Raw genomic sequence first — 25,000 nt, forward strand, 5'->3', positions numbered from 1 at the left:
CATGCCTTCGTTGAAGGTTGGGCATCGGGCTGGCAACCCGACGCCATAAAAAACAACTGCCAATCATTAGAGGACCGGAGTTCCGCTGTGGCGACCTCTAACCGGAAAAAGCCGAAAGACAAACAACAACATGGTCTCGCTGTTTTGAAATTAGATGTTATGAGTTTTCAATGTTATGAAGTGAAACCATATATACACACACACACACACACACACACACACACACACACACACACACACACACACACACACACACGTGCATGTAATGATAGATGATAGATATAGATATACACAGATTTTAGATACAGGTGCAGATAGATTAAAAAAGGCAAGGAAACCACAGAGGCTTGTCCATAATGTTGCTGCAAAGAAGCATGTATTGAGCAAGAAGGGCAGCAAACTTGTTTAGTAAGATGTAGGATGATATGGTTCATTGAAGACTCATGTTCTGTAGGCAATTGTGCAATGTTGGCAGTATGAGGATTGGAAGAATTAATGGATTTTTAGGATTCCTATCAGAAGACCAAAGACGCATTTTGTTGAATGCGTCTTGGTTGAACTTCAAATGTCGAAAACGCAAAATGACGAAGCGGCATATAAGTGAATTATTTCCCTGGGAAAGAAGTTGCTTGGCCGCTTCCATCACTTGGCCATTTTTGGCACTGTAGTGCGATCTTGGAGTTGGTATATTTAAGTAGAGGGTGTGTGGGGGGCATAGCCCCCCATGTCAGGTGGTGTGGGGGATGAAGCCCCCCACTTTATATAATGGTTGAATGTGCTTTTTTTTTTTTTTTTGGGAACAGCAATTTTTTTCCTCTGAGAAAAAAAAAAATCGCTATTTTGGTACTTTGATGTGTTGCGAATTCAAACTTTTGAGTTCAATATAACGACGTTCAGTCATTTGATCATTCGTTGTTATAATACAGACCCGATTTTTAGATATCCAGTTTTCAGCTTACTACTTTAATTATCTGATAGACTCATAAGGTTAAGATTATTGGGAGAAGCATTGCTTCCAGAAGACTACTGGAATATGTAGTGCAGGAAATGACTGTACAAACTATACCTGATGTCAGAAAGGTGGTGAGATGTACAAAAATTTAGATTTCTGATAGCTTCATATGTATGAGTTCAGTATCACCAAGCATTGGGAGATAACTTAGGAAAGAGCAAACACTGATGAAGGGAAAAAAAGAAAGGAAACTGAAGAAGGAAGAAAATAAGGCAAGATGGTGATGAGAGAAAGTGCGAAATAAAAGAGACCTAACTGCTATCAAGAGATGAGGGTTAAGTTAAAATGTTCCTGCTGGAAACAGGAGAAGATGTAGTAACTACTTATTTTATTTATTACCTTTTGTTTAAGAGAAAAATCAGAAATGGCAATAATAGCCTGTTTTTGATGGCTGATTCGGTAGAAAACCTCTAATTACAATAACGGCAAAACATTTCAATCATAATACACAATGGTTTAGGGAGAATGCATATGATAACAGTATAGTATACAATAGAATAAGCATGAATATTGCATGCAGTATAAGTAATACATTTATATTACAATCTGCAGGAAGAAGAACTATTCAGAATACTATACAGGTTTACTGGGATAGAGGGAAGGTGGACTTTGGTAAATGAGGTTGATTGAGCAGAGCCATGAATTACTGAAGTATAGTTTTAGAAGAGTTTCGAATCTAAGTAATTTGGATTGGTGTCTAATGATGTTAAGGACAGAGTTCCAAATCTTGGTGATATAGCGGGATTATAGAGACTACTTTGTCTACAGACCCAAGTAACCTATTCCGGTAAAAGAATTTTACAAGGTTTTGTAATGCTGGTCTGTTTTGAGGCCTGAAGCAGCTTTTCTAAACTGTCGCCAACTAGGTTATAGAAAGGCAGTGTAGAAGTTTATGCAGTGTAATTGTTTTAAGGACGGGAATCGCTGGGTTTTGTACTGTATTTAACAGTGAATATTGATATTTTTGTTGTAGCATTGTTCCATTTTAGCTTGGAGAGAGAGCTGGAGATTAGTGTAGATGGGTGTTGTGTGCAATAATATGAGTAGAAGAAATGTAGCGGCTAAATTTTTTCCAACATTATCAGTTAAGCAGGCTTTTCTTCAATATATAGAGACCAAGTTTTTGGTGATTCTTTTTTATTGCTTGTTTTTCTTTTCTCTGCACTGATGAAGGCTATTGTTTAGGCCGAAACCGGTTTGCTATGTTCTGTTTTAATATGCCACAATAAAAGGAGGTTTCTGCTTGCCTTTAACCTTGTGCTGGCTCGCTTTGTGTGTTTTGACTTGTTTTTGTGGATGTCATACTTTAAGTTCTCATCAATGGTGACACCGAGTAATTTTGTGCAAGAGATGAGTTAGACTGGAGTGTTATTATCTGAGGTAACTCAGAAGTTATTTTTGTGTTAGAGACTTATTGACATGAAGAGTTGGAGCTTTGATGTTTAGCTTTTAATAGGACATGAGAATTTTGATGAAAATGTATTTTGTTCTTTTTTTCCTGAAGTTTCTTGGAGGGAGGCAGCATTACAAATGAGTGCCACAACATCTGTGTTTTGTGTAAATGAAGCACAAATCATCTGCATACTGAATGAGTAAGGTTGGTTGTTGTACATAGGTCATTAATAAAAATATTTAAAAGCACCGGACCTAATATTAAATTATGAGGAACAGTAATAGAAATTGCCATGAATGGCGAGAATGCTTTCAGCTACTTCACCACCTGGACTCTCTTTAAACAGGTAGCTGTGGAACCAGGTGAGGGTGGCTGTGTCAAGGACTACCAGTTAAAGAATGAAAGTTTGGGTGACTATGGTGTCAAATGCATTAGATAAATACAGCAACAGTCAGCAAAATAATATTCTGGGTCCCCTGTGGAAGTTTTCTTGGTTGGTGAAACTGAGTACAGCAGTAATAGTGTTGTGGTGTTTTGTGCTCTAAAGCCATCTGTGATAAGGAGCGAAGATTGTTGTCAATCAGGTGAATAAGGACTAGATCTTGAATACATATTTAAAGTAATTAAGATAAAGGTAACAGAATAACTATGGGTGATCGTTACAGAATTCAGTTGGGTCACCTACCTTATGTAGAAGAAGAATCAGAGGATATTTTTTATGGTTTACTATCATATACTCGTGGCTGACTCAGTAGAAAAATCATATCATCGACTTACATCCGCAAAAAATAAAATTGCTGAACTCCGGTATTGCCAAATTACAAATCGAATGTGATCTAGGGAAGAGTGTTAACATGGGTTGAGATAAGAGTGAGATCTGTACTTCTGTGAAATTGAGGTTTGGGTTTCGCCCAAAGTGGATAGTAAACCATTTTTATATCTATTGGGTACATAGTTTCTTGGATGGAACTGTTTACTAAAACCAAGATGGGATAACCTAGTGGGTCAGCAGCTGTACTGTGTACTCAGAAAAAGGTTATGTGCAGAAAGTGCAGTAGTTTTAAGCTTTGAGAGTGGTTTATTAATGGCAGAGGCTGGCATTTTATTGAACAAAGGATAACGGAAGATGGTTGTGGGAATGGCAATGTTACTAGGCTGGTGGTTGTTAGTGAAACAGTTGGCAGATTAAATAAAATGTGTATTAAGGTAGTTAGAAATTGTTTCAGTCTGGTTTGAAGTGGAAAGACATGGCTAGGCTGGGCAGCCTGGATTTATGTATTGTTTATAGTAGTCCAAAACTGCTGAGGGTTCTGGGAGGGGGTTCCTTGGAAAGAACTGTAGTACAATTTCTTATAAGATTTAATGTGCTTTTTAGTGAAGTTATGAAGATCTCTAAAGAGCTGCATGCTTAATTGTCTTTTAATTAGAAGCCATGTCTTTTTATCTTAAAAGTTATTTAATGACTTTGGATAGCTAAGGGGCAGATTGTATCCAACTCTTTTGTGCTTGGTTGGGGCTGCATACTTTACTGTACTGAGAAAAGTTTTGTTGAAGTGTAAAACACCATCATTTAGGGGTGTGCTTTTAAAGTATTCCAAATACAGTTATACAGTATCCATGAGTCCATTTTGTCATACTTAGATAGCTTGTAGACCATATTGTAGTGGTGAGATTTTGTGGAATGGATAAGTAATCTCTTCTTACAAAGGAACAAAGGTGAATACTTAGAAAGCTAGAAAGGGTGACAGGGAGATATTTTTGCTTGGATCATTTGTCAGGGTCTAGTGCGGTATGGATGACTACTTGGTGTGTTAGGTATATCTAGCCGGAGAGTTGATATGCTTTGTGAATTTGTATAGGTTTATGTCAGATGTTTGCTGGCTGACAACGATAGTCCCACTGTCTGTATTTAAGTTTTCTAAAATTATAAGACAGATTAAAGGTAGTGTACAGGTGAACAGTTACTACCCAGAAGGATCTATACAGGAATTAAAGAGATGCTCTTGTGGTTATTTATTTTAAGAGAGAGTTATGGAGTTCTAAACTGTTAAAAGTGGAAGGACAACCTGGATGGGGGAGAGATAATGATTGAGTTATTGTACAGTATCCTCAGCTTTTTGTGATCTGTACCATCATATGATATTCTAGCCTGGAAGGACTATTGCTTCATTCTTTTTGACATGTTTTAACTATGATTCAGTTAGTTCTAAGACACTGGGTATGCACAGAATAATCTATGTATGTACGTCTTGCACATTCTACATATGTTTTGCCAGTTTATATGTTGTAGAATGAGTCCAGAACAAGAATGCATGTTTGATGTATTGCTGTTAGAGTGAGATGTGGAAAGAGAAGGATGTAAGTAGGACTGACGGCTTGGATAAATGTGACTAGATTGGATTAGTGGTAGAGTAAGGTGATGAAGAGATAAAAGCATAGATATCTGGGTTTGTGTTTTGATCCTAATTTTATCAAAATGGGAATCCTTAAGTTGAAAGAGGATTTGTATAGGTGGTTGTACATGTGTGGGAGGAGGTGTAGAGAGAGATGAAGTGTGGAGTGTGGTTTATCTTTGAGAACAGGCTCTGGAAATAAGTATTATGTGAATTAGAGTGAAGGACATAAGCTGGGTACATGGGGAAGTGGTACACGGTAAGATAGGATACAGGCAGAGATAGAGAAAGAAATATATGAAAGTAGAGGATGTTCTTACACAGGATGGTAATATCAGGTACTCCGTAGAACAGAATGAGTCGCAAGCATCAGTGTGGTGAAATGGGATTTTCCAAATCATAATTATACAAAGAGACTGTAAAAGAGCAGTGAGATAAGTTAAAGAGTGATAAAGCTGCAATGATATAAGCTATAAAAAAACTTGATTGTAATACACAATGAATTTAGTTTGCTGTTGTTGCCACTATGAGAAGAGTGACAAAACCCAGATGGAATACCAGTGAGTAAAACATAAAAATGAATGATAAAATAAAAATGTAAGGAATTGAAATATAACAGCAGCACAGTAGGTTAAAATTAGTTGTTCTTGAGGCACTGATGATATGCATGGCCATCAGGGGCATTAATATTGGGGCCAAGGCCATTTATATTGAGGATAAGGCCATGCTGGAGGGCACTGCTGTCTGAAATGTCTATCAATAGTCTAGAAGGAAGACTTAAAATGGATGCATGACAGCATACAGATAAGGGTAAACACCCTTATCTACACCCATCTGGGATATGCATACATCTACTTTTTTCACTTTGTATATGTCCTTCTTTACCTTTTGTAGGGGTGCCATTACAATTGTTTATCAGTATCAGTGAAAGATATTGGTACCAACGCAGGAAACACACAGAACATGACTCCAGCACTACTATATCCTAGATGGATACAGAGCAGCGCTGTAATAGTAGAAGCTATCAACAACACACTTGCTTGTATCATTCATGATACCCACAGAAGAAAATGCCAAACCATCTCCAGTTAGGTAGGTTACTGTGCTAGTAACCATGTTTGTAGAATTGCAGTTGTGTTACCATTGGTTGATGCATTTAAAATCTTGAAACTTGACAAAGAATAGGGTTTGCAATGCATGGTCGGCAAGATATCATCAACACCCTTGTCCATAACTGGTTATAACTAATACAAAGAACAGGACTATGAAAACATAGCATATGAGTATTTCCAACATATCACTGCACATCACAATTGGTTAAAACACAAAGTGTGAGAGCAGGTGTGGCATTCATTAAGGGCTCAGTATGTAGCTGTTTTGACGCCAGTCTGAATGCCCAGGAGCCTATTAATAGCAGAATGGCATGCAGGAAATATAATGCTGATCATCAACATGGTAGTATAGGCCATTATCCTGGTCTTGCTCCCTGCTATGGTTGTGATGATGTCATACGTGACCTGAATTATAGCAGTTGCATGCCAACATATGTTGTTGATGCACATTATCAGATTGCAGTTTATGTATAAAATCCTAATATATCAGTGATACAACCTGTATATCAAGTGTAGAGTCCTAGGTAGTAAAAATATACTGCAGCATTCCCTGCACTGGCTACACTAATTACAAAATAATGCAATTATTAGCACAGATTACTCCAGGGAATATATGATATAATGGAAAGCAAAATAGCAGAGAGCTAGAAACGTATTTATTCAAGAAACTGAAATCCTGACATCTCAGCAAAGAAATGCCTTACTACTCACAAACCATTCATTGCAGAGACATACAGGTTGCAGTTGCTTGAACAAATTATGTTCTGGATCTCCATTATTTTGTTATTTTTGTAAGTTTTCTTATATGATGGAAGCCACGCATCACAAATATATACTCTGCCTGATTGTAAATCCTGCATAGTCTCTCTGTACCTCAGTGGTGTACAACCTTGACGTTGTAATAAAGACATAGCAAAGATATGAGGGGTGAAGTCATATGCCCCTCACCCCACATGATGGTGCAAGGAGCTTGCCTTCCTATAAAAATAACATTGCTACATTTCATTGAAATCACAAAGATCAAGCCCCCATCCACAAAAATGTAACTTTTGTCATTCATTTCCTAAGTTAAACATCATGTCAAACAGATTAACTAACATATGATTAATCACTACAGTTATCTCATTTAGTATCTGAAGGTAGTTCCTGGTTTCTCTGCCAGGTTTCAGTGATGTCTCCTATGTTGCTTCTCTACTTTAAAGGGGTCACCACCATAGCTTTCCAAAACTGTTTAAACCTGCCCCTGTTTTTCATGCTGGCTAATGGTTCCTCTATGAAGAACAAATGCATTATACTTGTATAATTCGTAGCATTCTTATCCCCCAGCTACAATAATTCATTAACCAGTTACTTCTACTGATACTATGTCTGTTGTGACAGTTAATGTATTTGAAGAAATTACTTTTTTCTTCTTTTTTCCTTTTCTTTATCACCTTATTACACAGGGTGTCTATTCTCATTAACGTTATTCAGAAAGATAGTTTTTTAGTGCTTACCTATCAACTTGATCTTTAACTACATCCCGATTTTTCAACGTATTGCATTATTTATTCTTCTGTTGATTTAGCATTTTAGCAAGTTTGTTTTCTTTCTTTTCGCAAGACTTTGGTCACTTTTTTTTCCCTTTTTTTGTTTTACATTCACAAAATCATCATTTTGAGTGGGTTACATCAAATATTTCACAGATGGGAGTGCAGAGTCTGATGTGATTGAACTGCACTATACAAAAGCAAAACTATTCTAATTTAATTTTTTTCAAATGACTAATAAAGTAATGCAGTGATGTGAAAAAGTCTGGAAAACAATTTGAGTACTTCACATTGTTATGGTATAATAACATGTTAACAGAAATAAAAAATATGACTAACACTTTTCAGTCAGTTTGTTTAAAAATCGCCTTTATTAATCATAAGTCCAGAGAAAGAACATTTAATAATTCACAAATGTTTTTTTGCAGCAGTATAATTACACTCTGAAACTGTGAGAAAGGCAGCTATGCGAATATCCCTGTATAACTTTCACCATTGTTATAATATATTCTTGTGTAGATCATAAAAAAAAAATAGCCACTAGAGAACAGAAGTGGGAAGGGAAAATAACTTTAACATTTGTAATACACTTCTCTGCGTCACAAAAAAGTAAGAAGTGTTACAGCGCAAAGTGCATTACAGCATTTTGAAAAGCTGTTAAAATAATAGATATATATTTAGCTTTTGCCCACTGATCGTGAAGCAATGCTATTTTGCAGTTTTCTAAGCTTTACGTACTACAAAGTGACATTCTAGATGGTTTACATCATTTTGAGTTTTAAAACACTTTGCATTTCTACATTTTTCTTCTCTAACTAGTAGTACATAGACAAGTCAATCACAAAATATTGCAAATAATCATTGTCTGGTTTCTCATTATAAACAAGCAGTTATGCATTCTCCAAAACAGTGCCAGGTTTCACCTCTCAGGTTTGCTTGACTCCATTATTGAGGCGAATTTCTTGACATTCATTTCTCAAATATATAATAGTTTTGTTGCAATAAGAGATGTGGTCATAATTCTATGTATTCTACAGCTATTTCAAGACTATAGCAAAACAGACTGGATAAAGTAATTTATAATGAACTGTGATAAGGCATGAATTTACACAGATTTACATTCAAATGATGGTGAATGTATTACTCTCCCACCTTATTCTAATAATATATGCCTCATTTTTTTATGTTTAATCCCTTCTACACTTTGGTGTCAAAAATGTACATACAGTGTTACAAAACTGCTTCATTAGCATACATTATCATCCACTACTAAATCAACTACACCCCAAACAGTCACCTTTAAAAGGACTATTAGTTAAAAAAAAATTGCCAGTTAAACCCAGTAAAAATTCAGGTAACCCTGTTACAGAGATGACAAAAATACTGAAACCATTCATATTTTACTATAATAATACCAATGCGATCTCTATATCCTTGACACTTACATGAGTATTTCTCTTTCCACCCTATTATATAATAACATTACCAGATTACCAACAATCCAGTGCCTAGGCAGTCATCCTTTAAAAACTACTTGGTTGGAAAAACTGACTGTATATCTCCCCAGCTAGTATAACTTCCTTCTCCAGAAGCATCTTTATAGCATTATACACACACACACACACACACACACACACACACACACACACACACACACACACACACACACACAGATATATATCAAATATCTCATCCTTCTTCATCTTAAAGCTGAAGACAAAGTTCATATCAAACTATTTACAGCATAATGCCAATTATGGACTTCTGCGGTAGCGTTGTTGCCTCACAGCAAGAGGTTCTCCCATTCGATTCTCGGCTGGAGTGTGGGGAGTGCCTTCTGTGTGGAATATGCATGACCTCCCCGCAGTTGGGAGGGCGTTCGAAAGACATGCATAAATGGGAGTACCTTTGCTGAAGGTTGAACATCGAGCTGGCACCTCGACATTCATGAAAATCTACGGCCAATCATTAGCGGACCGGAGTTCCGCTGTGGCAACCCCTAACCGGGAAAAGCCGAAACACAACAACAACCAATTATGTAATAACCATTAATTTTCATCTCAAAGAGAATCTGAAGTAGCAAGAATCACATAGTACACTATAAAGCAAATAAGTAACACTCTCCAAAACTATACTGCAGCCCTTAACATGCCTCACTCATAAAGGACACTAAAATTCACAGTACAGGAGTCTACTCTGCATGTTTCCAAATTATATATTATCAGCAAATCGATCCTTCAGTGAATCTTTCCTTCCATAATCTTGCAATATTTAACAAATTAAAACATCTCTGCCATACACTCTAGAATTAGTTCTGCTTCATTTGATTCAGTTTATGAAATATTGTACTTAAATAGTTCAGCTTCAATGCTTTGTAATGTTTGCAATCGTTCCGGATGATTTTTCACAAACCTTTACATTTAGTAATAATGGAACTTATTTAATAATTTTAATGTAATTAACTACATAATTCAGTTCTACTCAACTAAAATAATGTTCACAGTCTTCCATAGCAGCTTCAATGCAATTACCAAGTCTGATATGTACAACCATTTCTAAACTGTAGGCACATTCAGCTACATACTTTAGAGTTTCTTACCAAACTCATATATGTAAATAAGCATATTTTAACCAACAGAAGGTTAAGATTTTCTAATCTTCTTGATTCAAACCCCTGTCATTGTAACTGTTACTCTTGTCATGTCACCTGAAAACTTTTCTGTACTAGTTCATGTATAAATACTTATTTTTCTTTCACATAATGTGTTAGCTCACGAAAAATCATTCTGGCCCAGATTCTAAAAGACTTGCTCTTAGTGTAAGTGGCCAGTTACACTGAGAGCAGGTGTTTTGGAATTTGGTGGCCATAGTCAGCCTGTTTATAGGTAGGCCTCATACCAAAGCGCATTACACCAAGAGCAGGTCTTTTGGAATCAGGGCAGACTTACACCGAGGGCAACACTTTTGGAATCTGGTCCTCTGTTTAAATCAAAACATAAACATTGTTTTTCATTTTTTTTTTTGAATGTCAAGGTATATTACCATTAATACATTAATCATTGCAATAGGTGACAATTAGTAAGCACTTCGGACATAACTTTTAAAGTTATTACTTCAAAGAAGCTCAAACATACTGCTATCCAAAAGCCATACTGCATTTTTAGTCAGTTGTTTAGATCTCATAATCATACCTAATATGCCATGTTGCAATATACATGTATGTGATCTGTTTCATTGACACTATTTAGTCGAATAAACAGAAGGTTGACATCTGTCGACAAATGTAGTGAATCGGACATTACCTCGGAAATGTCCAGATTTTGCCTTTTATCCTCCCTTTAGTTATGGCTTTGTACAGTTTTCTTGCTTGGGTTTGGTGAATTTGCCTTTTCACCAAGAACTGTGTGATCTTGGAGTACATATACAAAATTAGCATGGGGTATGGGGGTGCAGGGGGACTTGCCCATACAAAAAGCAATGTTTTCTTTTTCAGTTTCTGCATGTGCTAAGAGTCATTTCCAGCATATGCATAGTAGTGTACCAACATGCATAATGTTGATGATTTTGTGTCAGCATTTTGCAAGTTGATAGTAGTGCCATTCAACAAATTTAAATAAATGCATATCTATATATATATATATATATATATATATATATATATATATATATATGTATATATATATATATATATATATATATATATATATAGGTTGTGTGTGTGCATGTGTGTGTGTGTGTATATATATATATATATATATATATATATATATATATATATATATATACACACACACACATATAAAAACTCTTTTCATCTACTATGTTGATCAGCACAACTTTTTTTTCTTTTTTTTTTAAACCCCATTTTAACCCATAGCTATTGCCTTCTGAAATTAGAGACAAGCTTTGCTCATATGATTTGGCCTCATCAGTCCTTGGTTGAATATTTGCAGCACATAAGACTGCACTGCTAAAGTATAATAAATACTTGAAAGGAGAACTTCAGTCCTTCATCTTTTTTACTGCTTCAGGAATTATTATGTCACTCTCCCCATGATGCAATATGTGTTCCACGTGTGCATCATCACATGATACTACAGAACTCACATAAAAGGTTAGCAGGTGAACAGGCTTAGCACCACTGCACTAACAATTGAGTCTTTTCTTCTCTTGTTTATCACTATTGTGCAGTTCCAGGGATGTTGCATTAATGACCAAGACCACATTATATCAGGCATTACCATTTTTCCAAAATAGTGCTGGCATATATAAGTAGGAGTGGGTATGTGGGAGTGCAGGGGGACTTTTCCCCTCTATCACAAAAATGTACCCAAAGATTTTACTTGCTTAACAACTATACAAACATAAACAAATTCATGCAGCATTAATCTAGATGTCTTGTAGCTCAGTCCCAAAATGCAGCAAATCATTGTGCCATTTTCTTACCAGCAGGGTACAATATTTGTGAGTAAAAGTATAAGAGTGAAAGAACAGAAAGTGACTTAAGTTAGTGGAATTCTGCTGTGCCTGCTACTTACTCGGTTTCTTTCAGAGTTGGTTGCTACAGGATCTTCAGCTGCCAAAGCAATACTGCTTGCAGCAATGACCAAGAGAATGCACATTTCAAAGTACCGCAGACTCACAATGTAATGACAGACCTTTCTTACCCTGGAAATCAAAGAGAGAACAACTGGGATAAAGCAATAGTAAGCAATCGGGCAAATGCATCTATAAAATCCATCTTTTTAAAAGTGCTTAAAACAGGACTTAATTCCTATATTGGCGTGAAGGAAATATATGGCATATTTTCTAAAGTTTCATCTGTCATTTTTGGACCATACCAAGAACTGTCGATAATGTTACTTACAGCATTATTCCTTATTTACCATGGGATCCTGTCGTGCATGAGGAACAATGATGTATGCACCAAGTGAAAGGGCATACAGCTTAATGGATGTGAGTAGATGGGCAGCTTAGTTATGATAATAAGTACAAGAGACCAGTTAAAAATGAGATACTACATAACACCTTAATCAAACGAGGAATATATGATGCTAAGAAGAACTGCAAATGTTTTTTGATCATCTGAAAAATGAATATTATCCGTACAACTATCTTTTACTTTTGATCATTTTAAGAGATACTCACGGGTTGGATGTGCTGAATATAAACATTGAGCTGTAAGGAACTATAACTTTTGCATCTGTTGCACCCAACTGCTTCTTCTCATCTTCTTTTAGTGGGGTGTTCACATCAAATTCTTTGACTATAAAAATAAGTATTGAACATATTATACTAAGTCATTCTTTATCTTTAATGCATTACCATCTGCACAGGTGGATACTGTAAGCAAAAAGGTGTTCATTGCTTATGCAGTACATGAAAAACATAATGCCACTTTCATTCTACAAAAATTGTCAAATACAAGGAGCAAACTACTTTATCAGTTTAGTAATGTATACATATTGGATGGCATTCATGATGAGAGCAAGTGAGGAGTGTGTATTGTGTAGGAACATCATGAAACTCAAAGCACACCATTCAGATTTGTTTAAGTACCTTGCTTTGACATCAGAAAAATTGTCTCCAAGCATATGTAGCAAATCATGACACTATTTACTTCAAAAAGTTATACTTGCATGTGTCTTTTTATATTCTTGGCAATAATGCTATAATGTATGAAATGTTGTTCCATTTATGCAAGTTTAACTGAGGAAGAGAAGACAATAACTCTCCAAATTTTACCTTGTGTTATGACATTTTATATATTTGCAGTTCTGCGGAAGTGATCGCAATTTAACTCTGATGCTGTTAGAGCAGACCATAGTTTGTTGATATGTTCTACATATAGCCCAAATACCCACTTCATTAAGTGTGAAGATTTTCTAAAGCTAAATGTTTACCCATTCCCATATTTTCAGTATTCTTCAGTAACATCTGGCACATTATTAGAGGGCAACTGCATATTCTAGTAAAGCATTTGGTGAGAATGAAAAACATCCTGATTTCTGCTACACATGTTATGATAAGCTTCCTCTTTGGAAATCAGTTCTTGATTAACACTAGATTAATCAAAGCTAGGATAATAAGACCATGTAGTGTATTTGAACAGGAAAAACCTTCTAGCACATTCATGCATGCAGCTGCATTCTTCTATTCAGTCATTTAAATGATGAACTCTGAACTCCAAGAAACTGAGAAAAGGGGACTCTTTATATGATAGTGACCACCACTGACAAATGTGAGAATCCACCACAGGTGCATTATATAATATCAGCAATGCATAATTTAGGCTACCAGTTTGATAAAGACAGACATGGTGCCTGTCCAAACACTGTTACAAGTATATAATGTATGTACACGTAGTCTTATGTATATATATGTGTGTGTGTGTGTGTGTGTGTGTGTGTGTGTGTGTGGATATATTGGGGAAGGAGATAGAAAAACTAATTCATATATATGTACTACTGCCACTGCAAACTTCAGCTGCTGGGGTGTTTCCAGCCATTACATTTCTTTTCTGAAAAAAACACATTTATTGAACTTCCAGTCAAATATTAACAGTGCAAAATCATATTATTTAACTGCAGGCAATACTACTTCCAGTCATTATTAAACCATGGTATTCAGTTCGATACAATCATTGAATCTGTAGTCTATAAACTTACCATTTCAAACACAATATTATGAATATTACATTTGCTGATTCCATATATCATGCCATTCATCTTGCATATCTTGTATGTACTTAAATCATCATTTGAAAAAATAGAAATCAGTTTATTTCTACGGAGTATTTGTAATCTTACAGCAACATCAGACACAGGTCACTATTTAAGCTGGCTGAATTTCTGTTTTTTGTCAAGCTTAACTAAACTTACTGAGTATTAATAATACATTTGATAACTAATAATCTGATAAATACCCCAGCTTCCAACTTAGCTCAACCCAGTAAGTAAGAGTGATGTTGCACAATATGTATAATATTCTCGACCTCACATTTTAAGGATGTTAATTATGAGTGTGTGTGCGTGCATGTGCATGCACACGTGTGTGTGTGTGTTTGTGCGCGTGTATGTGCGCATGTGTATACATATACACATATATATCTATACTATATATGTATATGTGTGTGTGTGCGTGTGTGTGTGCATGCCCAAGTGTTCCTTCCTACAATATTCAAGTGCATATATTCTTATCAAAAGTTTCAATGCTCATGAAAAAATACTTCTGTCTGATTCTAGTTCACTCTAGTTCTTCAAGGAAAAGAAAGAGAACTCTTAATGAAATACATATCTTGTCTTCCAACTGGATTAATATATCTTGAAAGAATCTATACATATTTTTGATTTCTGCTACTTAACTATTGGTATGGTACTTTCAGGTAAGCTTTCCTAAATACCCCAAATCAGCTTAAAAGTAAGCCACCATCTATTCTCTTGCCTTACAACAATTTCATTTTCTCTGCTTTCTTCTAGTTACCTCTGTTGCCCCAAAGCAATATAGTCACATGATTTTGTCTGCTTGTATCAGTCTTTCAAATATTTTATTTTTAAAAAGTATCATGATATTCTTACCGTAGAATCCAGTATGAGTAAAATTATATAAACAAGAGAGTTCTCTTGTAATTTGTATTTAAGAAAGCACCCTTAATGTGAAATGCTAACTCGGGTATTATCTCATTCAGTGAGACAACATCAACAACATGACTTTAATTCAATCATAGCCTCTTGAAATCTGTATGCCATAGTTACAGTGCTTCTGTGTTTTTCCCTTGCTGTCCTTGACAAATTTCAAACAAAATTCTCAGTCTGTCTGTCAAGAAAAGCGAAAGGGGGCACAACATGAGCCATTGCACTGGAGCACACACATTATACAGCATACACCCTTCTTCTAGAGGTGTAAAATGAATTAGCAAGAACTGCCCCTCCCCTAAACAATATTCAAAGAACTTTTTCATACATCACTTATGCACTTTTTCTTTTACACAATTAAAAATATAATTTAAATTACTATTTATACACACTGTGTTGTCCCAATTCAAATTTGCAAAAAGCCTACGAGTAACTGTATGGATAACTTATTAGAGGTGACAACTTGGTTCTATTCAATCCACCTGATTTAGTTGAAAACTCAAACCTTCACAATTACATTGGCTATCTTGCATTATATATTCCTTAAATACAATGAACTGAAATATATTATTTTATAAAGCCTGACCCTATAACATTCTAACTATCAAATCCCCTAATATGTTAAGGTTCTTAATATTAGATATTGGATGCTAAAATTAGGCTCTTATATTTTCAAATGAAGTACTAATTAAATAAGATATATAATTATTCTTATATGTCTAACAAGGTATTTACTGCACCACAATATCCATTTATACTATAATTTATCTTGTAAAGAAATATATCCATTTCTGGACTAAATGTGCTCGTTAAAGCCAAAATCTCATGATTTTTTTAATAAGTATTAGCTACTGTATTAATAATTAAACTCAGTGAATTAAATCCACATTATAATTTTAGAAGCCGCTTCAATTTTTACAGACAAATATACAAAAAGTTTAATTACTGTAGGTATCATAATACCTTCAGAATACTCTAATTTCTCATGCTACATTTTAACTTAAATTACTTTAGTTTCAGAGGGCATTAAAAACCTATATGAAATTGTCCTACCATCATTTGTTAAAATAATTACCATATAAACAATACAGGTTATTTGTGACAGTAGAAGTAATCTTCAACAACAACAAAAACAATGATGACAGTAAACGACAGGCTCCTTCTTCATATATAAATCCCAACGATATTTGATAATATAAACTCCCAATCAAATTATTAAAGCAGTTATTGCATATCATTTGCTATGTTAAACTGTGCGTAAACATAATATCCTTGAATAAACTAATGTGATAACACTGGTCTATTCCTGTACAAGACTCAGTGAGCATAATAAAATGCGCAAAAAATAATAATCTTATAATAAACATCATTTAGAATGTATGTTTTCTTGCTATGAACATTTAATGTCATTTTAGTCATTACAAATTATTTCAAAATTTATAGTCATCAAATGGCTATTTTCATTCATTAAAGAAAACAGAGATAAAAACATATTTATTAATTGCGGTAAGTTTACAGATGAGAATTTTATTTTAGCCTCTCAGATATTTCAGATTGATTTACTATACTATTTTCCACCAAAGCACCTTTAACAAACTTCAAAATCAAACAGATGTCTTTATTTACTGTACAAAATTAAAAAAAATAATATTTACAACCATAATTTTACCTTGACAAAAGGTGACCTGCAACATGCGTAACTCTATTCCTACTTTCACCAAGTACCTTCAAAACTTATGTTATCTATGTTGGAATGCATAAGTTATAAACCATCCCTAGGATTCAAAAAGATTATACCATGGTTAGTTAGGACAATGGAGAAAATCTCCATTTCAGAAACAATGTAATTATGTACCCAGGAACACATTTCATTAACAGTTAACTATCATGTATGTGAATTAAATACTGGACTGTAAGACCACACCATGTTAATATATCCTACTACTTTCCACCCATATAGGTGCAAACAGGCTCTTACTGACATAGTCATACCCATTCTTACACATGCATACATGCACCCATGCACACGCACACAGGCACCCATGTGCGCTCGCACACACACACACACACACACACACACACACACACACACACACACACACACACACACACACACACACCTACATGCACACTAACATACACACAAAAAGGCATATATGGGCTATATAAAGGCACTGAGAAAAATAACTCACTAGAACTGCTCTGGAGTGTTATATCAAGTTGTTCCTGTGTTACCACAATTTCTTGGTGAGACCACATGGCTAGTTTCTATGCCCCTAGACATTCACATTTATACATTGGCTATCTTACATTATGTGTTCCTTAAATACAATGAACTGAAAAATTTAATTTTTTTACCAGGCCTGATACTATAACCTTCTGACTATTAAACTCTCCCTGAGATAGTGTGCTCTTTATCCTGTGATCATGTGGGTATTCTCTCAGGGCATTCTCAAGTCATGCTACATAATATCATAGTGGGAGAGCAGTCTCTGAATTGTGCTTTTTATGTTTCACTTTGGATTAAAATCATTTTTTTCAAGTTTATTAGACCTTGGAATGTATTGCAACTTGGCTTCTCTGGGTGAAAAAGAGCTGTCATTAAATGGTATGAATGTGCTTTAATGGTCCTTAACAAAACTCACTCCTGGCATAGTGTTTTAAATCCATTTACACTGGCAATATGACTAAATATTTACTAAACATGTAAGACTTTCTGAAACAAGTAACAGAGCATGAAAATAAATGGGAAAAATTTGAATGTTTATAGTTAAAGAAGAAAATATTGAGACGTCTTATATTGCTGATTATCTGCTTTTTCATTGGTACCTACCAGGAATAGCAACAGAGTCTACTGGAGTTTGAGTATCTGGGATGTCAACAGCAAAATTTGACTTTTCAGGAACTTTCTCACCATTTGTAGGGTTTGCAACTTCTCCTGAATCACTGCCTCCAGGAGAATTATTTGCCTTGAGGTTGGGGTTTGACAGCAGCATTTGCTCACTAGGGTTTGGGCTGTTATTGGATTGCATAGTGCATTGACTGCTGGTCACATGGTCGTTTTCTTCTGTTTGCTGACAAACAGGAATATTTTCTTCTGTTGTGGTATTGTGGAGACTTGCTTCTGGAGATTCACTTATTCTATAAATAAAAAATAGTGTAAAATAAGCATGCTGATAAATAAAAAAATGAAAAAGACATTTTTAAACAACTCTGTATATTACACCAAATGTAATAATATCTATGGGAATAAATGCTCGGTGCTTCAGCAGAGGCACTAGACTCCAAAAGTCGAAATTAACCACAGGATAAAACACGGTCAGAGCAGTCATAAAATAAACTAGTTTCAATAAAATAAAAAGTGTTTAATCAAAAACAAATTAAGAACAGGTACATGCCTTCAAATACAGCTTTGTCAGACCCTTTAAAAACATGTAATTAAAGCAAGATGTTTAAATAGATTTCCAGTTAGATTCAGCCAGTAAAACTCATAGTAAGACCTGCAGGTCACTAAACAGTCTGACATCAGTTCCTTAATAAGAAACCCACTAACATCAGTTCCTATAAATATCTCATATGAATTCTCATACAGGAAAAAATCTCAGACAACAAAACCCCATAAAACCAAGCATAAAAATCAATGTGAAAAATCTTTGAAGTCCATGCATAAATAGACAAGTCTATACATCCCAACAATTAGTTCTTGAGGCCATGTTTTTTTCAAAACTGGTTACAATGAGGCTTTTTCATTCAAGTTTTTACCTTGATCGGCTTTTAGCCTGATAATCCATCTGATCTCTCGATTCCCTGTCAAATTCCTTATATCACCTTGTCTTAAACCTTGTAAATTCCTATCAATAACCATGAATTTAAACGTATGTGATATACCAGTACTTAAAACATGCTTAGAATGTATTGTCTAAAGAGCCAATGCAAATGTTGTACAGATGTTCCCTAATTCAATCTTTTAACTCTGCATATTAGGCACTTATACATAGTCCATTTATTCATATTCTTCAGTCACTCACTCACTCACGAGTGTCTTGGCATGGTATATAACATTATTATTGTCTGGCAGTTGTTCTGCATTTGAAACCAGTGTACAGTCTCCTCAACATCATACCACTGTCTTACAAAAGTTATAAATACCGGTAAATCAAATCACCAACAAAAGTTAAGATGGACAATAAGCCCATTAAAAGATCATGACCAAAATCCTAAAAATGTATCAGAGTGCTCTAAAACTGACAATATTACAATATTTGAAAGCTAGAAGCAAGGACATCTGAAGGACTGTATAATAAGGATTATTAATGATACATACATTATCAGTGTACATTTCATTACCAACAAAAAGTAGCAAAATACAGTAATAAGTATTAACAGTTTTTTATGATGTTGCTGTTATAGTTATGAATGATGGCAGCAAAAACATTTACATCATAGAAAGGAGCTACCTCCACACAGCCTATGTCATCAGAACTGAAATATTTTATATAAAGGTAACAATAATGGACTGCAGTAATCACCTTAATGGATGGCACATATAATAAGCATTTGTCAGTGTTGAATCGAGACTTGGCAGTGGAGGGAACTGCTTCAATAGAGGTTAAATATCTGTAAATCCTGAAACAATTAATAATGGTGTAAGGAGAGAGAAGTAACTGCATTCCAAATTATTTGATAATTAATGCGTATGTTACTTCTTTTGGATGAAAAAATAAGGTTTATGAATACTGCAAGGACTTTACAGTTACCTCATGAGGAGAGCGCAGAGTTTATACTGTGCACAGATGAAATCAATGTAGCACAGCAATTATTTTGAGAGTAGATTTTCCAGACATAAAATAGGCTCACAGTTTGGTGGTTATCAACATTTTTCTCAAGATTTTCTGTAGCTCTGTCATATGATTCTGCCCCATGAACTCGAGTATTAAAATATGAATCCTGATGAGGTTGCATATCTAGTCTTGAAAATCTGAGCTGGAATGATCACTTACTGCAAATGATCAAAAATTGGCAAAACTTCAAGGAAATATTTGCAAATTTAAATTCAAGCCCATACATTTGCAAATATTTAATTTGTTTGCAAATATTTAATAATTTTGGACCTATGACTCTAGTAAAACAACTTCCGAGACCTTCCAACTCCTGAAACTATAAAACTATCAGTTTGCAATTGCACTCTAAAATCACTTCATTTAGAATTACAGTCAGGTTGAACAGCAGTTAAGGAGGCATAATACCATATACAGCAGGTTTGATATTTTAAGATCAAAAGGTGAAACATGACTAAGCTGCAGTAGCATGTTGGTGCCCTACAGGATACTGTCACAGTTTGTGATAACATTCCAAGACTAGAGGTAGAGGAAGATAGGCTGTAAGGATCTGCATGCATTTAGATAACATCCTTAATGTACTCAGCTGTAAGAAATCGTAGAGTAGATAAAAATGTCAATAAGCTAGAAGGAAACAGAATGTGTGACAGAAGCAAGAATACAGGAGTTTGGAAGACTTGGTTGAAATTCTCTAAGAGAAGGAAAAGGAGAATTGACAGCTTTTTAGAGTTGTAAGAGAGATAAAGAAGTTGAACAAGGGAGAAGTCATATAGGAAAAAGAGGACTCAAGGACACTGGAGAGTTTCCTGACAGGGCCAGTAGAAGAAAAGGCAGCTTGTGAGCTGGCAGAGAATATGAGTTGATGCAAAGGCATGGTTAGGACCATAGGGATAGTGGACAGAAGGACTAGAAATGGGTAGTTCAGAAGAAGATTAGAGAGAAAAGAAATTAAATGAAAATGTAAAAGGAAGGAACAAAGTAGATGTAACTTGAAAAGCAATAAAGAGAAGGAAACATAGAAGACAGGAGAGGAAAAAACATAGACCAAACTGGAGATGGAGACAGCTGATGGAAAAATGAAATGAGCTATCAGTAGTTGATTGAAGGTCTGAAACACAAAGAATTCAACCAGTGCATACTGTATTACATTAAAAACAATCCACATGTAGTAATAACAAGGCCCAGGTAATGTGGGAGAGTAATTAAAGGATTAGTGATCATGCCACAGTGTGATTTGCTGTAGGGTGCATAAAAGAAATCTGGAAAAATAAGGACATTAAAAAAATAACTTTATGTTATCCATGTTCAAAAGGCAACAAAGAGTAAAAATAATAAGGTGCAAAGTAAGGAGAGCAGAAGAGGTTGAGACATGGACAATTAAAGTCCAAATCCAACAGGGCTGAACTAGAGATTGACGAGTGACAGATCGAGGCACCAAGCCAAATGTGTTATTCTTAAAATAGTTAAGAATTTGGCAATGGTTTTGGTAAAGTTTTAGATGGAGTTAATGAATAAATGATTAGAAAGAAGACAAGACCCAAAGTACTTAAGGGAAAAGGTGGTGCCACCACACAAAGGAAGTAGCAAGACCAACCCTTTTAAATTCATTAGACTCCACTGATACCTTCAGATATTTCACTACAATCATCCTACTCATAACTAAAGACAAAGAGCCTATGCTGAATCTAAATGCTTGAAATTGCGGACACAATAAATTAGTGCTTTCATTCACATGTATTTTTCTGTGAACTTCTTCAGAAATGTTAAACCATCCACTCACATACAATATATACATATTGAATAAATCACATGTTCAATGATGTCATCAATTAAAAAATTCTTTAAAGATATATAAAATTATTAATAAATATTCTTATATTAGATTTATTATCAGTAAAAAATACATACTTGTGTTATAAACTTAAAGTACTATACTTGTGTATAATCTCTAATATATGTATTTTTAAATACAAAAAAAACATTGTTAATGTTGACCCAAAATCAAAAAACACTTCATGTTAATAGACTCATTTAAACCAGGGACAAAATCAGCTCCCAGATGTAACTGCCAAAGAGACTCTTTGCATTCTAGGAGAACTTTGATGTCACCCATAAAAGCCCCTGCATAAATAAATCTAAAACTGAAAATGTGATTTTTTTAAAATTAGTACAAACTAAGGAATGTTTAGCCAATGCATTGGCTAAATCTTTCTTCTTTATTGCTAAAGGATGCTCACTAATTCTTATACGGAAACGTCTTGTAGTCATACCTATGTAGAAACTAAAACAAGTAGAACGCTGGGCTGTATAAACCACTTTTTCAATACTGCATGTGAAATAACTGTTAGACCAATAAGTTTTCTTCATGTGTGGAAAATAAATAGAAGAAGAATTGCTTAAATATCTACACTGTCTACAATTTTGACATGCATAAGTACCCTTTGCTTTAATACTAACATCTTTAATACTTCTACATAAATTTGTCGTCCATTCTAATATGTTTTTAATATTTCTTATCCTTTTATAAATAAATTTTGGCTTATCACCTATAATTTTAATCAAATCTTGGTTCCCTAGAAGTACCTTCCAATTGTCAACAATAATTTGTTTAATACACCACATTTCATTTGTAATTGGCAAAACAAAAGCACATATGCTAATATTGTAATGGCCAATTGGGAAAGCAAATTTATTGATAACAATACATTTAAAAATAACATATTGTTCTATCGTCGTTACATAGATGATTTGTTTTTTCTTTGGCATGGCATTCTAGAAGAATTTGAGAAATTTGTTGATTTTTTTGAACACCACCACTAGTTTTTTACGGTTTTCCTTTGTACAATTTGGAGAGAGTTTAAATTTCCTAGACTTGCATTTATCTTATGACATCACTTCTATGGAATTTAATAGTGGAATTATAAAAGCAAACATTGCTAACCAGTATTTACATAGGAATAGTTTACACCCCAATCATATGAAAAAGGGAGTAGTGAAGGGACAAATGATTAGACTTAGTAGGTTAACATCGCAAGATACTAATTTTTGTCAAGAGATAGATTTGCAGACATCCTTTTTCATAGATAGGGGATATGATTCCTTTTGGATAAAAAATATTGTCCAGGAAGTGCTGGTACTTAGAAAAGGTAAAGCTTCCCCTATATTAACAAGTCAGTCCAGATCTTCTGTGGAAAGCAATAATAATATTAATAATAATACAACTAATAGACTATTTGGTGAATCTAAGAACAATTTTTCATGTGCTTTTGTTTTGCCAATTACGAATGAAATGTGATGTATTAAACAGATTATTGTTGACAATTGGAAGGTACTTTTAGGGAACCAAGATTTGATTAAAATTATAGGTGATAAGCCAAAATTTATTTATAAAAGGATAAGAAATATTAAAAACATATTAGAATGGACGACAAATTCATGTAGAAGTATTAAAGATGTTAGTATTAAAGCCAAAGGGTACTTATGCATGTCAAAATTGTAGACAGTGTAGATATTTAAGCAATTCTTCTTCTATTTATTTTCCACACATGAAGAAAATGTATTGTTCTAATAGTTATTTCACATGCAGTACTGAAAAAGTGGTTTATACAGCCCAGTGTTCTACTTGTTTTAGTTTCTACATAGGTATGACTACAAGATGTTTCCGTATAAGAATTAGTGAGCATCTTTTAGCAATAAAGAAGAAAGATTTAGCCAATGCATTGGCTAAACATTCCTTAGTTTGTACTAATTTTAAAAAATTCACATTTTCAGTTTTAGATTTTATTTCTGCAGGGGCTTTTATGGGTGACATCAAAGTTCTCCTAGAATGCAAAGAGTCTCTTTGGCAGTTACATCTGGGAGCTGATTTTGCCCCTGGTTTAAATGAGTCTATTAACATGAAGTGTTTTTTGATTTTGGGTCAACATTAACAATGTTTTTTGTATTTAAAAATACATATATTAAAGATTATACACAAGTATAGTACTTTAAGTTTATAACACAAGTATGTATTTTTTACTGAATATACATCTAATATAAGAATATTTATTAATCATTTTATATATCTTTAAATAATTTTTTAATTGATGACATCATTGAACATGTGATTTATTCAATATGTATATATTGTATGTGAGTGGATGGTTTAACATTTCTGAAGAAGTTCATGGAAAAATAAATGTGAATGAAAGCGCTAATTTATTGTGTCCGTAATTTCAAGCATTTGGATTCAGCACAGGCTCTTTGTTTTTAGTTACAAGTTTGGTTTATTGACTGTGTTCCAATCATCCTACTCATGCCTTGAATCTGCTGAAATATTTCATCTAAAAGCTTATGCGATGGGAAAACATAGATTCACTACACCCATTTGTTAACCAGACAGGCACGCAGGACATGCAGTCCCCATTTCAGGGGTGACCTGGGAACATTGTTTGGTTAAGTGAGTGAAACAAATGCTGCACCACAAGAACTGCAGCTCACAGCCTTAACAATCTGCAATGACTGCTAGTTGCCACTGTTCCTTGATCTCTTAACACTATAGCTAAAGAGAAGTTAAATGATGTTCCTACAATATTTATTTATATTGTTTTGGTCTTCATATTGGTCTTAAAAACCAAGCAACACAGGCAGAGCTGATTAACTGCTTAGCCTAATAAGAAGGCTTACAGTTCAATGAACAAAATGTTGTTTCCAGTATGTGTGTAGCTTCAGATGACTGATACCACTGTAAAGATTATTTTATGATAATCAGTTTGCCATTTATACTTCTTTAGTAACTCATATGGTTTTAGAGATATGAATGTTAAATAAAAATTTTCTGATAAAGTGTAAAATGCAAAAAATTCACAATCCAAAAACAGCAACTGGATACAGTCCGGTCTGAAACAGAAGAAATTTAATTGTACCACACTTTCATTTGAGCACTTTCATCTATAAGACTTCATTAATTTAGCCAAGTAACTAATGCTATATTGTAAAACCAAACAGATCAGTAGTTCTACGAATGAAAAACATTTCAATCAACCATTGGAAGCTGAAGATAGAAATAGAGGAAGGACCAAAAGATTTAGAAAAACATAAGACACCCACA

At 34.4% G+C, this 25,000-nt stretch overlaps 1 protein-coding gene across 4 annotated transcripts in view; it reads right to left on the reverse strand.

Annotated features, from left to right (window-relative positions):
- Positions 1-25,000, reverse strand: part of LOC122813204 (voltage-dependent R-type calcium channel subunit alpha-1E-like) — a 4,399,719-nt gene that overhangs the window by 1,393,784 nt on the left and 2,980,935 nt on the right. For all 4 annotated transcript variants that reach the window (XM_044085387.1, XM_044085385.1, XM_044085384.1 and 1 more), the window contains 3 exons: positions 17,907-18,214; positions 12,588-12,705; positions 11,978-12,107 (listed from right to left, as the gene is read on the reverse strand). In XM_044085387.1, coding sequence (XP_043941322.1) covers positions 11,978-12,107; positions 12,588-12,705; positions 17,907-18,214 — 556 coding nt within the window. The remainder of the gene's footprint in view (positions 1-11,977; positions 12,108-12,587; positions 12,706-17,906; positions 18,215-25,000) is intronic.

This window comes from Protopterus annectens, chromosome 10.part0, assembly GCF_019279795.1.
Source record: "Protopterus annectens isolate FY-2018-M chromosome 10.part0, PAN1.0, whole genome shotgun sequence".
NCBI lineage: Eukaryota > Metazoa > Chordata > Ceratodontiformes > Protopteridae > Protopterus > Protopterus annectens.